We start from the raw sequence: 14,299 nt of genomic DNA on the forward strand, positions 1-14,299 counted from the left end.
CACCATACATACAGAGGGAATCACACAGCAATCACCATACATACAGAGGGAATCACACAGCAATCACCATACATACAGAGGAAATCACACAGCAATCACCATACATACAGAGGGAATCACACAGCAATCACCATACATACAGAGGGAATCACACAGCAATCACCATACATACAGAGGGAATCACACAGCAATCACCATACATACAGAGGGAATCACACAGCAATCACCATACATACAGAGGGAATCACACAGCAATCACCATACATACAGAGGGAATCACACAGCAATCACCATACATACAGAGGAAATCACACAGCAATCAGCATACATACAGAGGAAATCCCACAGCAATCAGCATACATACAGAGGGATTCACACAGCAATCACCATACATACAGAGGGAATCACACAGCAATCACCATACATACAGAGGAAATCCCACAGCAATCAGCATACATACAGAGGGAATCACACAGCAATCACCATACATGCAGAGGGAATCACACAGCAATCACCACACATACAGAGGGAATCACACAGCAATCACCATACATACAGAGGGAATCACACAGCAATCACCATACATACAGAGGGAATCACACAGCAATCACCACACATACAGAGGGAATCACACAGCAATCACCATACATACAGAGGGAATCATACAGCAATCACCACACATACAGAGGGAATCACACAGCAATCACCATACATACAGAGGGAATCACACAGCAATCACCATACATACAGAGGGAATCACACAGCAATCACCATACATACAGAGGGAATCACACAGCAATCACCATACATGCAGAGGGAATCACACAGCAATCACCATACATACAGAGGGAATCACACAGCAATCACCATACATACAGAGGAAATCACACAGCAATCACTATACATACAGAGGGAATCACACAGCAATCACCATACATGCAGAGGGAATCACACAGCAATCACCATACATACAGAGGGAATCACACAGCAATCACCATACATACAGAGGAAATCACACAGCAATCACCATACATACAGAGGAAATCACACAGCAATCACCATACATACAGAGGAAATCACACAGCAATCACCATACATACAGAGGGAATCACACAGCAATCACCATACATACAGAGGAAATCACACAGCAATCACCATACATACAGAGGGAATCACACAGCAATCACCATACATACAGAGGAAATCACACAGCAATCACCATACATACAGAGGAAATCACACAGCAATCACCATACATGCAGAGGGAATCACACAGCAATCACCATACATGCAGAGGGAATCACACAGCAATCACCATACATACAGAGGAAATCACACAGCAATCACCATACATACAGAGGAAATCACACAGCAATCACCATACATGCAGAGGGAATCACACAGCAATCACCATACATGCAGAGGAAATCACACAGCAATCACCATACATGCAGAGGGAATCACACAGCAATCACCATACATACAGAGGAAATCCCACAGCAATCACCATACATACAGAGGGAATCACACAGCAATCAGCATACATACAGAGGGAATCACACAGCAATCACCATACATACAGAGGAAATCACACAGCAATCACCATACATACAGAGGAAATCACACAGCAATCACCATACATGCAGAGGGAATCACACAGCAATCACCATACATGCAGAGGAAATCACACAGCAATCACCATACATGCAGAGGGAATCACACAGCAATCACCATACATACAGAGGAAATCCCACAGCAATCACCATACATACAGAGGGAATCACACAGCAATCAGCATACATACAGAGGGAATCACACAGCAATCACCATACATACAGAGGAAATCACACAGCAATCACCATACATACAGAGGGAATCACACAGCAATCACCATACATACAGAGGGAATCACACAGCAATCACCATACATACAGAGGGAATCACACAGCAATCACCATACATACAGAGGGAATCACACAGCAATCACCATACATACAGAGGGAATCACACAGCAATCACCATACATGCAGAGGGAATCACACAGCAATCACCATACATACAGAGGGAATCACACAGCAATCACCATACATACAGAGGGAATCACACAGCAATCACCATACATACAGAGGGAATCCCACAGCAATCACCATACATGCAGAGGGAATCACACAGCAATCACCATACATGCAGAGGGAATCACACAGCAATCACCATACATACAGAGGGAATCACACAGCAATCACCATACATACAGAGGGAATCACACAGCAATCAGCATACATACAGAGGGAATCACACAGCAATCACCATACATACAGAGGGAATCACACAGCAATCAGCATACATACAGAGGGAATCACACAGCAATCACCATACATACAGAGGGAATCACACAGCAATCACCATACATACAGAGGGAATCACACAGCAATCACCATACATACAGAGGGAATCACACAGCAATCACCATACATGCAGAGGGAATCACACAGCAATCACCATACATACAGAGGGAATCACACAGCAATCACCATACATACAGAGGGAATCACACAGCAATCACCATACATACAGAGGGAATCACACAGCAATCACCATACATACAGAGGGAATCACACAGCAATCACCATACATACAGAGGGAATCACACAGCAATCACCATACATACAGAGGGAATCCCACAGCAATCACCATACATACAGAGGGAATCCCACAGCAATCACCATACATACAGAGGGAATCCCACAGCAATCACCATACATACAGAGGGAATCCCACAGCAATCACCATACATACAGAGGGAATCCCACAGCAATCACCATACATACAGAGGGAATCCCACAGCAATCACCATACATACAGAGGGAATCACACAGCAATCACCATACATACAGAGGGAATCACACAGCAATCACCATACATACAGAGGGAATCACACAGCAATCACCATACATACAGAGGGAATCACACAGCAATCACCATACATACAGAGGGAATCACACAGCAATCACCATACATACAGAGGGAATCACACAGCAATCACCATACATACAGAGGGAATCACACAGCAATCACCATACATACAGAGGGAATCACACAGCAATCACCATACATACAGAGGGAATCACACAGCAATCACCATACATACAGAGGGAATCACACAGCAATCACCATACATACAGAGGGAATCACACAGCAATCACCATACATACAGAGGGAATCACACAGCAATCACCATACATACAGAGGGAATCACACAGCAATCACCATACATGCAGAGGGAATCACACAGCAATCACCATACATGCAGAGGGAATCACACAGCAATCAGCATACATACAGAGGGAATCACACAGCAATCAGCATACATGCAGAGGGAATCACACAGCAATCACCATACATACAGAGGGAATCACACAGCAATCACCATACATACAGAGGGAATCACACAGCAATCACCATACATACAGAGGGAATCACACAGCAATCACCATACATACAGAGGGAATCACACAGCAATCACCATACATACAGAGGGAATCACACAGCAATCACCATACATACAGAGGGAATCACACAGCAATCACCATACATACAGAGGGAATCACACAGCAATCACCATACATACAGAGGGAATCACACAGCAATCACCATACATACAGAGGGAATCACACAGCAATCACCATACATACAGAGGGAATCACACAGCAATCACCATACATACAGAGGGAATCACACAGCAATCACCATGCATACAGAGGGAATCACACAGCAATCACCATACATGCAGAGGGAATCACACAGCAATCACCATACATGCAGAGGGAATCACACAGCAATCACCATACATACAGAGGGAATCACACAGCAATCACCATACATGCAAAGGGAATCACACAGCAATCACCATACATGCAGAGGGAATCACACAGCAATCACCATACATGCAGAGGGAATCACACAGCAATCACCATACATGCAGAGGGAATCACACAGCAATCACCATACATACAGAGGGAATCACACAGCAATCAGCATACATGCAGAGGGAATCACACAGCAATCACCATACATGCAGAGGGAATCACACAGCAATCACCATACATGCAGAGGGAATCACACAGCAATCACCATACATACAGAGGGAATCACACAGCAATCACCATACATGCAGAGGGAATCACACAGCAATCACCATACATGCAGAGGGAATCACACAGCAATCACCATACATGCAGAGGGAATCACACAGCAATCACCATACATGCAGAGGGAATCACACAGCAATCACCATACATGCAGAGGGAATCACACAGCAATCACCATACATGCAGAGGGAATCACACAGCAATCACCATACATGCAGAGGGAATCACACAGCAATCACCATACATACAGAGGGAATCACACAGCAATCACCATACATGCAGAGGGAATCACACAGCAATCACCATACATGCAGAGGGAATCACACAGCAATCAGCATACATACAGAGGGAATCACACAGCAATCACCATACATGCAGAGGGAATCACACAGCAATCACCATACATGCAGAGGGAATCACACAGCAATCACCATACATGCAGAGGGAATCACACAGCAATCACCATACATGCAGAGGGAATCACACAGCAATCACCATACATGCAGAGGGAATCACACAGCAATCACCATACATGCAGAGGGAATCACACAGCAATCACCATACATGCAGAGGGAATCACACAGCAATCACCATACATGCAGAGGGAATCACACAGCAATCACCATACATACAGAGGGAATCACACAGCAATCAGCATACATACAGAGGGAATCACACAGCAATCAGCATACATGCAGAGGGAATCACACAGCAATCACCATACATGCAGAGGGAATCACACAGCAATCACCATACATGCAGAGGGAATCACACAGCAATCACCATACATACAGAGGGAATCACACAGCAATCAGCATACATACAGAGGGAATCACACAGCAATCAGCATACATGCAGAGGGAATCACACAGCAATCACCATACATGCAGAGGGAATCACACAGCAATCACCATACATGCAGAGGGAATCACACAGCAATCACCATACATACAGAGGGAATCACACAGCAATCACCATACATACAGAGGGAATCACACAGCAATCAGCATACATGCAGAGGGAATCACACAGCAATCACCATACATGCAGAGGGAATCACACAGCAATCACCATACATGCAGAGGGAATCACACAGCAATCACCATACATGCAGAGGGAATCACACAGCAATCACCATACATGCAGAGGGAATCACACAGCAATCACCATACATACAGAGGGAATCACACAGCAATCACCATACATACAGAGGGAATCACACAGCAATCACCATACATACAGAGGAAATCACACAGCAATCACCATACATACAGAGGAAATCACACATGTGTCACGCTCTGACCTTAGAGATCCTTTTTATGTCTCTGTTTTTGGTTTGGTTGGGGCGTGAGTTGGGGTGGGCATTCTATGTTGTGTGTTCTATGTTTTCTATTTCTGTGTGTTTGGCCGGGTGTGGTTCTCAATCAGAGGCAGCTGTCTATCGTTGTCTCTGATTGAGAACCATACTTAGGTAGCTCTTGCCCACATGGGGTTTTGTGGGTAGTTGTTTTCTGTTTTGTGTGTCTGCACCAGACAGAACTGTTTCGGTTCGTTCACTCCCTTTGTTGTTTTTGTTGTTTCAAGTGTTCAGGTTATTTTATTAAATTAAAATGAACATTTACCACGCTGTGTTTTAGTCACCTTCTTTCCAGGACGATCGTTACAACATTAAAATACAGCATCACAACTGTAAAGCATGGTTGGGTTTCTGTGTGTCTGTTTGGTAGCCGAGCCTCACCTGTTGAGAGGGTACACCTGTAAAGCATGGTTGGGTTTCTGTGTGTCTGTTTGGTAGCCGAGCCTCACCTGTTGAGAGGGTACACCTGTAAAGCATGGTTGGGTTTCTGTGTCTCTGTTTGGTAGCCAAGCCTCACCTGTTGAGAGGGTACAACTGTAAAGCATGGTTGGGTTTCTGTGTGTCTGTTTGGTAGCCAAGCCTCACCTGTTGAGAGGGTACACCTGTAAAGCATGGTTGGGTTTCTGTGTGCCTGTTTGATAGCCAAGCCTCACCTGTTGAGAGGGTACACCTGTAAAGCATGGTTGGGTTTCTGTGTGCCTGTTTGGTAGCCAAGCCTCACCTGTTGAGAGGGTACACCTGTAAAGCATGGTTGGGTTTCTGTGTGCCTGTTTGATAGCCAAGCCTCACCTGTTGAGAGGGTACACCTGTAAAGCATGGTTGGGTTTCTGTGTGTCTGTTTGGTAGCCAAGCCTCACCTGTTGAGAGGGTACACCTGTAAAGCATGGTTGTGTTTCTGTGTGTCTGTTTGGTAGCCAAGCCTCACCTGTTGAGAGGGTACACCTGTAACACATGGTTGTGTTTCTGTGTGTCTGTTTGGTAGCCAAGCCTCACCTGTTGAGAGGGTACACCTGTAAAGCATGGTTGGGTTTCTGTGTGTCTGTTTGGTAGCCAAGCCTCACCTGTTGAGAGGGTACACCTGTAAAGCATGGTTGGGTTTCTGTGTGCCTGTTTGGTAGCCAAGCCTCACCTGTTGAGAGGGTACAACTGTAACACATGGTTGTGTTTCTGTGTGTCTGTTTGGTAGCCAAGCCTCACCTGTTGAGAGGGTACACCTGTAAAGCATGGTTGGGTTTCTGTGTGCCTGTTTGGTAGCCAAGCCTCACCTGTTGAGAGGGTACAACTGTAAAGCATGGTTGGGTTTCTGTGTGCCTGTTTGGTAGCCAAGCCTCACCTGTTGAGAGGGTACAACTGACACACCAGCACACCACTCAAACACACATTCCTGTCCCACTCTCACTTCACACTCTAGTCGTTACCTGTCAAACAGGAAGTAGTAAACACACCGTGTGTGTGTGTGTGTGTGTTTCCTGGTAATGTCCAGACACGAAACTGGTTCCCATGAAATACCTGGAATACAACACACCTTTATCTGTGATAAAAACACACATTTCACCTTTATCTGTTATAACACACATTTCACCTTTATCTGTGATAACAACACACCTTTCACCTTTATGTGTGATAACAACACACCTTTCACCTTTATCTGTTATAACAACACACCTTTCACCTTTATGTGTGATAACACACCTTTCACCTTTATCTGTTATAACAACACCTTTCACCTTTATCTGTTATAACAACACACCTTTCACCTTTATCTGTTATAACACACCTTTCACCTTTATCTGTTATAACACACCTTTCACCTTTATCTGTTATAACACACCTTTCACCTTTATCTGTTATAACACACCTTTCACCTTTATCTGTTATAACACACCTTTCACCTGTATCTGTTATAACAACACACCTTTCACCTTTATCTGTTATAACACACCTTTCACCTTTATCTGCTATAACAACACACCTTTCACCTTTATCTGCTATAACACACCTTTCACCTTTATCTGCTATAACACACCTTTCACCTTTATCTGCTATAACAACACACCTTTCACCTTTATCTGCTATAACACACCTTTCACCTTTATCTGCTATAACACACCTTTCACCTTTATCTGTTATAACAACACACCTTTCACCTTTATCTGTTATAACACACCTTTCACCTTTATCTGCTATAACAACACACCTTTCACCTTTATCTGCTATAACACACCTTTCACCTTTATCTGCTATAACAACACACCTTTCACCTTTATCTGCTATAACACACCTTTCACCTTTATCTGCTATAACAACACACCTTTCACCTTTATCTGCTATAACACACCTTTCACCTTTATCTGCTATAACAACACACCTTTCACCTTTATCTGTTATAACACACCTTTCACATTTATCTGCTATAACAACACACCTTTCACCTTTATCTGCTATAACACACCTTTCACCTTTATCTGCTATAACAACACACCTTTCACCTTTATCTGTTATAACAACATTATATCTGTTATAACAACATTATCTGTTATAACAACATTTTATCTGTTATAATAACACTACACTACTGCTGTAGTCTTTGGTACAGTTCCAGACTGCCTAACTGGCTGAGTGACTGGTTGATTGACTGCCTGACTGGCTGCCTAACTGGCTGACTGATGGACTGGCTGACTGGCTGACTCTCTGGCTGACTGATGGACTGGCTGACTCTCTGGCTGACTGTCTGACTGCCTAACTGGCTGAGTGACTGGTTGATTGACTGCCTGACTGGCAGACTGACTGAATGACTGACTGGCTGACTGCCTAACTGGCTGACTGATGGACCGGCTGACTCTCTGGCTGACAGTCTCACTGCCTACCTGGCTGAGTGACTGGTTGACTGACTGGCAGACTGACTGACTGCCTAACTGGCTGACTGATGGACTGGCTGACTGGCTGACTCTCTGGCTGCCTAACTGGCTGACTGATGGACTGGCTGACTCTCTGGCTGACAGTCTCACTGCCTACCTGGCTGAGTGACTGGTTGACTGACTGGCAGACTGACTGGCTGACTGCCTAACTAGCTGGCTGACTGACTGCCTAACTGGCTAACTAGCTAACTGGTTGACTGACAGACTGGCTGATGGAATGACTTATTGGCTGACAGTGTACAGGGTAGAGTACCAGGTGGTAGCTGGTTAGTAACAGTGTACAGGGTAGAGTACCAGGTGGTAGCTGGTTAGTAACAGTGTTCAGGGTAGAGTACCAGGTGGTAGCTGGTTAGTAACAGTGTACAGGGTAGAGTACCAGGTGGTAGCTGGTTAGTAACAGTGTACAGGGTAGAGTACCAGGTGGTAGCTGGTTAGTAACAGTGTACAGGGTAGAGTACCAGGTGGTAGCTGGTTAGTAACAGTGTACAGGGTAGAGTACCAGGTGGTAGCTGGTTAGTAACAGTGTACAGGGTAGAGTACCAGGTGGCACCTGGTTAGTAACAGTGTACAGGGTAGAGTACCAGGTGGTAACCGGTAGTAACAGTGTACAGGGTAGAGTACCAGGTGGTAGCTGGTTAGTAACAGTGTACAGGGTAGAGTACCAGGTGGTAGCTGGTTAGTAACAGTGTGCAGGGTAGAGTACCAGGTGGTAGCTGGTTAGTAACAGTGTACATGGTAGAGTACCAGGTGGTAGCTGGTTAGTAACAGTGTACAGGGTAGAGTACCAGGTGGTAGCTGGTTAGTAACAGTGTACAGGGTAGAGTACCAGGTGGTAGCTGGTTAGTAACAGTGTACAGGGTAGAGTACCAGGTGGTAGCTGGTTAGTAACAGGGTAGAGTACCAGGTGGTAGCTGGTTAGTAACAGTGTACAGGGTAGAGTACCAGGTGGTAGCTGGTTAGTAACAGTGTTCAGGGTAGAGTACCAGGAGGTAGCTGGTTAGTAACAGTGTTCAGGGTAGAGTACCAGGTGGTAGCTGGTTAGTAACAGTGTTCAGGGTAGAGTACCAGGTGGTAGCTGGTTAGTAACAGTGTTCAGGGTAGAGTACCAGGTGGTAGCTGGTTAGTAACAGTGTTCAGGGTAGAGTACCAGGTGGTAGCTGGTTAGTAACAGTGTACAGGGTAGAGTACCAGGTGGTAGCTGGTTAGTAACAGTGTTCAGGGTAGAGTACCAGGTGGTAGCTGGTTAGTAACAGTGTACAGGGTAGAGTACCAGGTGGTAGCTGGTTAGTAACAGTGTACAGGGTAGAGTACCAGGTGGTAGCTGGTTAGTAACAGTGTACAGGGTAGAGTACCAGGTGGTAGCTGGTTAGTAACAGTGTACAGGGTAGAGTACCAGGTGGTAGCTGGTTAGTAACAGTGTACAGGGTAGAGTACCAGGTGGTAGCTGGTTAGTAACAGTGTTCAGGGTAGAGTACCAGGTGGTAGCTGGTTAGTAACAGTGTTCAGGGTAGAGTACCAGGTGGTAGCTGGTTAGTAACAGTGTACAGGGTAGAGTACCAGGTGGTAGCCGGTTAGTAACAGTGTACAGGGTAGAGTACCAGGTGGTAACCGGTAGTAACAGTGTTCAGGGTAGAGTACCAGGTGGTAGCTGGTTAGTAACAGTGTACAGGGTAGAGTACCAGGTGGTAGCTGGTTAGTAACAGTGTACAGGGTAGAGTACCAGGTGGTAGCCGGTTAGTAACAGTGTTCAGGTGATTTTGTTTTGTGAACATGTAAAATGACACAACAAACTGTTAAAGGCTGTCATGTCTCAAATAACCAATCAATGATGCTGGTTCAAGGGTGGCTAGACCAATCAAAAACTTAATAGACAGAGTTATGGATGGATGCAAGGATTAACCATCCATGATGTAAAAATGATAGTTTTAACCATGTTGAGGCTTTATAGTGTTTGTTTACATTTACTTTGTTTACAAACGTCGGAGTTAATAAACAAGCTGATATTTTGGGTTCTGATGGTTCTGATGTTTCTGATGGTTCTGATGGTTCTGATGAGGTACGAGCTGATGAGGCATTTCAAAGTTATTTCTTCAAGAATCAATGGGTACATATCATTAATTCACAAGTCCAAAAAAATGTATGTAGCAACTGCCGATTGCCCCTTTAAGGTTACGGTTAGGTTTACAATCACATTTTAAGAAGAGAATTGTGGAAATAAGACGAGCTATATGACTTTGTGTCTGTGGTAACTAGTGACGACCTCTAACTATCTACCTAGTTTAAATAAAAGTTAAATAAATGTTAAATAAAAGTTAAATCAAATAAATAAAACCTATGCAAAAGTAGTTTATGTCGCGTGTATTCGCTCGTCAGAAACTAGGAAACTAGGAACTTTCATATTAACTCGTTGAAATATGATCCGGAGTTGCCCGCTTGGGAAGTATTAGAATCAACCAATAGGAAACTCTACGCAAATAACTTACGTTAATTTCACCCGGAGGTTCCGAGTTTCCCATAGCACTCAAACGCAGCATTACACACTGCACAAACGTTCTAATATATGACTTAAATTCTCTGCTACAGTCATTTGCAGCTATACCAATGTGATATGACCGTCTTTCAATCGTTCTTTTGACTCCAGATAGGCTTAATTAGAAAGGGACTCGTCGACTAATGTACTGGTTTACTGAGCACCAGGGAATGCGCACGTTGCGTAAATCATACAGCCAGCCTTGAACCAAAGGACGCGAAGACAGGATCCTGAAATTACCTGTGTGCCAAGTTCATTTGACATCCTTCCTCCGGTGTCTCAGCTACTGAAACTTGAAAGTCCAGTTCCTCAAAGAAAGACCGAGTGAAAATGCCTCAGGAGTTTGACAAGTAAGTAATTTACTGTGCTGCTTGCCGAAGTTACTATGCCTGTTATTTCATTTACCTAATATCCCAAAAGGAATTTATTTTGCCTAATTAATGTACATAATATTATTACATCATCTTACCTCGACTAGTCTGTCTTTTATTTATTATTTAACCTTTATTTAACGAGGCAAGTCAGTTAAGAAAAAATTATTATTTACAATGACAGCCTACTTGTAAAAGCCACCCCCGGCCAAACTCTCCCCGAACCCGGACGACGCTGGGCCAATTGTGCGCCGCCCTAAGGGACTCCCGATCACGGACGGTTGTGATACAGCCCGGGATCGAACCCGGGTCTGTAGTGACGCCTCTAGCACTGCACGGTGCCGGTACCCCCTGTATAAAGCCTCATTATTGTTATGTTACTGTTTAACTTTTTTTCTTACTTTAGTTTATTTAATTAAAATTAAAATTAAAAAATTGCCAATATTTTCTTAATTTTTACAAAATTCTGCATAGTTGGTTAAGGGCTTGTAAGTAAGCATTTCTGTAAGGTCGACACCTGTTGTATTAGGCACATGTGACAAAAAGCAATATGATTTGATTTGAATAACACATTGGTGACCCATTTCTACAACCATCCAACAGTAGCAGCAGTAAATATGTGGAGATTATGGCAGGTCTCAATTCTGTGGCTATTATGGTAACCTAACTGGGGGTGCAATACTTGACGTTGACGTGCCAGTTATATAGTCTGCCTGCCGTCTAGCATCTTTAACTTGGAGAAAAAAATACTTCAGGAATGAAAATGTGTCATTGTTAATTGAGAAATACAGTGAGAGGCTATATTTGGTGTTAGAAAAATCTATACATTCATGAATGACTGTAGTTTAACATATGTTGCAAGTTCAATCAACCCCGAGGGATACCATCAACAGTGTCAGTGAGATAGGAGCTGGTTGATGGAGGCTTGGTGAGAAACAGCCTGAGGCAGAGCTGACAACAACAGTAGTGGCTTGGCAGGAGCTGGTTGATGGCAGCTTGGTGAGAAACAGCCTGAGGCAGAGCTTACAACAACAGTAGTGGCTTGGCAGACATGATGGCGAATGCCCTTTAATGACGTAATGAACATGTTCTCTCATGTCCCACTGTTTCCCAATGTGTTGTGTCCAATAGTGGGAATATCTATGGGTGTGTCCAACCGTAAGCATCTGGTAATGTCATTGTGTTGTTGTCCTACTGGTTGAAGTGTCCTGGGGGTAAGGAATACTTTCTAGGGATTGTCCTCCAGTAGGTGTCTGGTGATTTGTGTTGTCTCGTTGTGTTGTGTCCCTCCAGTAGGTGTCTGGTGATTTGTGTTGTCTCATTGTGTTGTGTCCCTCCAGTAGGTGTCTGGTGATTTGTGTTGTCTCATTGTGTTGTGTCCCTCCAGTAGGCGTCTGGTGGTGGTGGTGCCCAACGAGATGGCTGCCCCGTCGCGGAGGTCCTTCAGCAGTGAGGACGAGGAATGGAAGACCTACCTGGAGAACCCTCTGACTGCAGCCACCAAGGCCATGATGAGCATCAATGGAGACGAGGACAGTGCTGCCGCTCTGGGGCTGCTCTATGATTACTATAAGGTGAGAGGTCAGGGGTCAGGGGTTAGACTGCTCTATGATTACTACAAGGTGAGAGGTCAGGGGTCAGACTGCTCTATGATTACTACAAGGTGAGAGGTCAGGGGTTAGACTGCTCTATGATTACTACAAGGTGAGAGGTCAGGGGTCAGGGGTTAGACTGCTCTATGATTACTACAAGGTGAGAGGTCAGGGGTCAGGGGTTAGACTGCTCTATGATTACTACAAGGTGAGAGGTCAGGGGTTAGACTGCTCTATGATTACTACAAGGTGAGAGGTCAGGGGTCAGGGGTTAGACTGCTCTATGATTACTACAAGGTGAGAGGTCAGGGGTTAGGGGTCAGGGGTTAGACTGCTCTACGACCACTACAAGGTGAGAGGTCAGGGGTCAGGGGTTAGACTGCTCTATGATTACTACAAGGTGAGAGGTCAGGGGTTAGGGGTTAGACTGCTCTATGATTACTACAAGGTGAGAGGTCAGGGGTCAGGGGTTAGACTGCTCTATGATTACTACAAGGTGAGAGGTCAGGGGTTAGGGGTCAGGGGTTAGACTGCTCTACGACCACTACAAGGTGAGAGGTCAGGGGTCAGGGGTTAGACTGCTCTATGATTACTACAAGGTGAGAGGTCAGGGGTTAGGGGTTAGACTGCTCTATGATTACTACAAGGTGAGAGGTCAGGGGTTAGACTGCTCTATGATTACTACAAGGTGAGAGGTCAGGGGTCAGGGGTTAGACTGCTCTACGACCACTACAAGGTGAGAGGTCAGGGGTCAGGGGTTAGACTGCTCTATGATTACTACAAGGTGAGAGGTCAGGGGTTAGGGGTTAGACTGCTCTATGATTACTACAATGTGAGAGGTCAGGGGTCAGGGGTTAGACTGCTCTATGATTACTATAAGGTGAGAGGTCAGGGGTTAGACTGCTCTATGATTACTACAAGGTGAGAGGTCAGGGGTCAGGGGTTAGACTGCTCTATGATTACTACAAGGTGAGAGGTCAGGGGTTAGGGGTTAGACTGCTCTATGATTACTACAAGGTGAGAGGTCAGGGGTTAGACTGCTCTATGATTACTACAAGGTGAGAGGTCAGGGGTTAGACTGCTCTATGATTACTACAAGGTGAGAGGTCAGGGGTTAGGGGTTAGACTGCTCTATGATTACTACAAGGTGAGAGGTCAGGGGTCAGGGGTTAGACTGCTCTATGATTACTACAAGGTGAGAGGTCAGGGGTTAGGGGTTAGACTGCTCTATGATTACTACAAGGTGAGAGGTCAGGGGTCAGGGGTTAGACTGCTCTATGATTACTATAAGGTGAGAGGTCAGGGGTCAGGGGTTAGACTGCTCTACGACCACTATAAGGTGAGAGGTCAGGGGTTAGACTGCTCTACGACCACAGTGCTCTT

At 44.9% G+C, this 14,299-nt stretch overlaps 1 protein-coding gene across 1 annotated transcript in view; it reads left to right on the forward strand.

The window, feature by feature from the left end:
* Window positions 1–10,771: 10,771 nt before the first annotated feature.
* LOC139572783 (grainyhead-like protein 2 homolog) overlaps window positions 10,772–14,299 on the forward strand; it is a 70,644-nt gene continuing 67,116 nt past the window's right edge. The window contains exons 1-2 of the mRNA XM_071395552.1: window positions 10,772–11,303; window positions 12,715–12,898. Of these exons, the coding sequence (XP_071251653.1) occupies window positions 11,284–11,303; window positions 12,715–12,898 (204 nt within the window). The 5' untranslated portion in view covers window positions 10,772–11,283. The remainder of the gene's footprint in view (window positions 11,304–12,714; window positions 12,899–14,299) is intronic.

The sequence above is a fragment of the Salvelinus alpinus genome, chromosome 4 (genome assembly GCF_045679555.1).
Source record: "Salvelinus alpinus chromosome 4, SLU_Salpinus.1, whole genome shotgun sequence".
Taxonomy (NCBI): domain Eukaryota; kingdom Metazoa; phylum Chordata; class Actinopteri; order Salmoniformes; family Salmonidae; genus Salvelinus; species Salvelinus alpinus.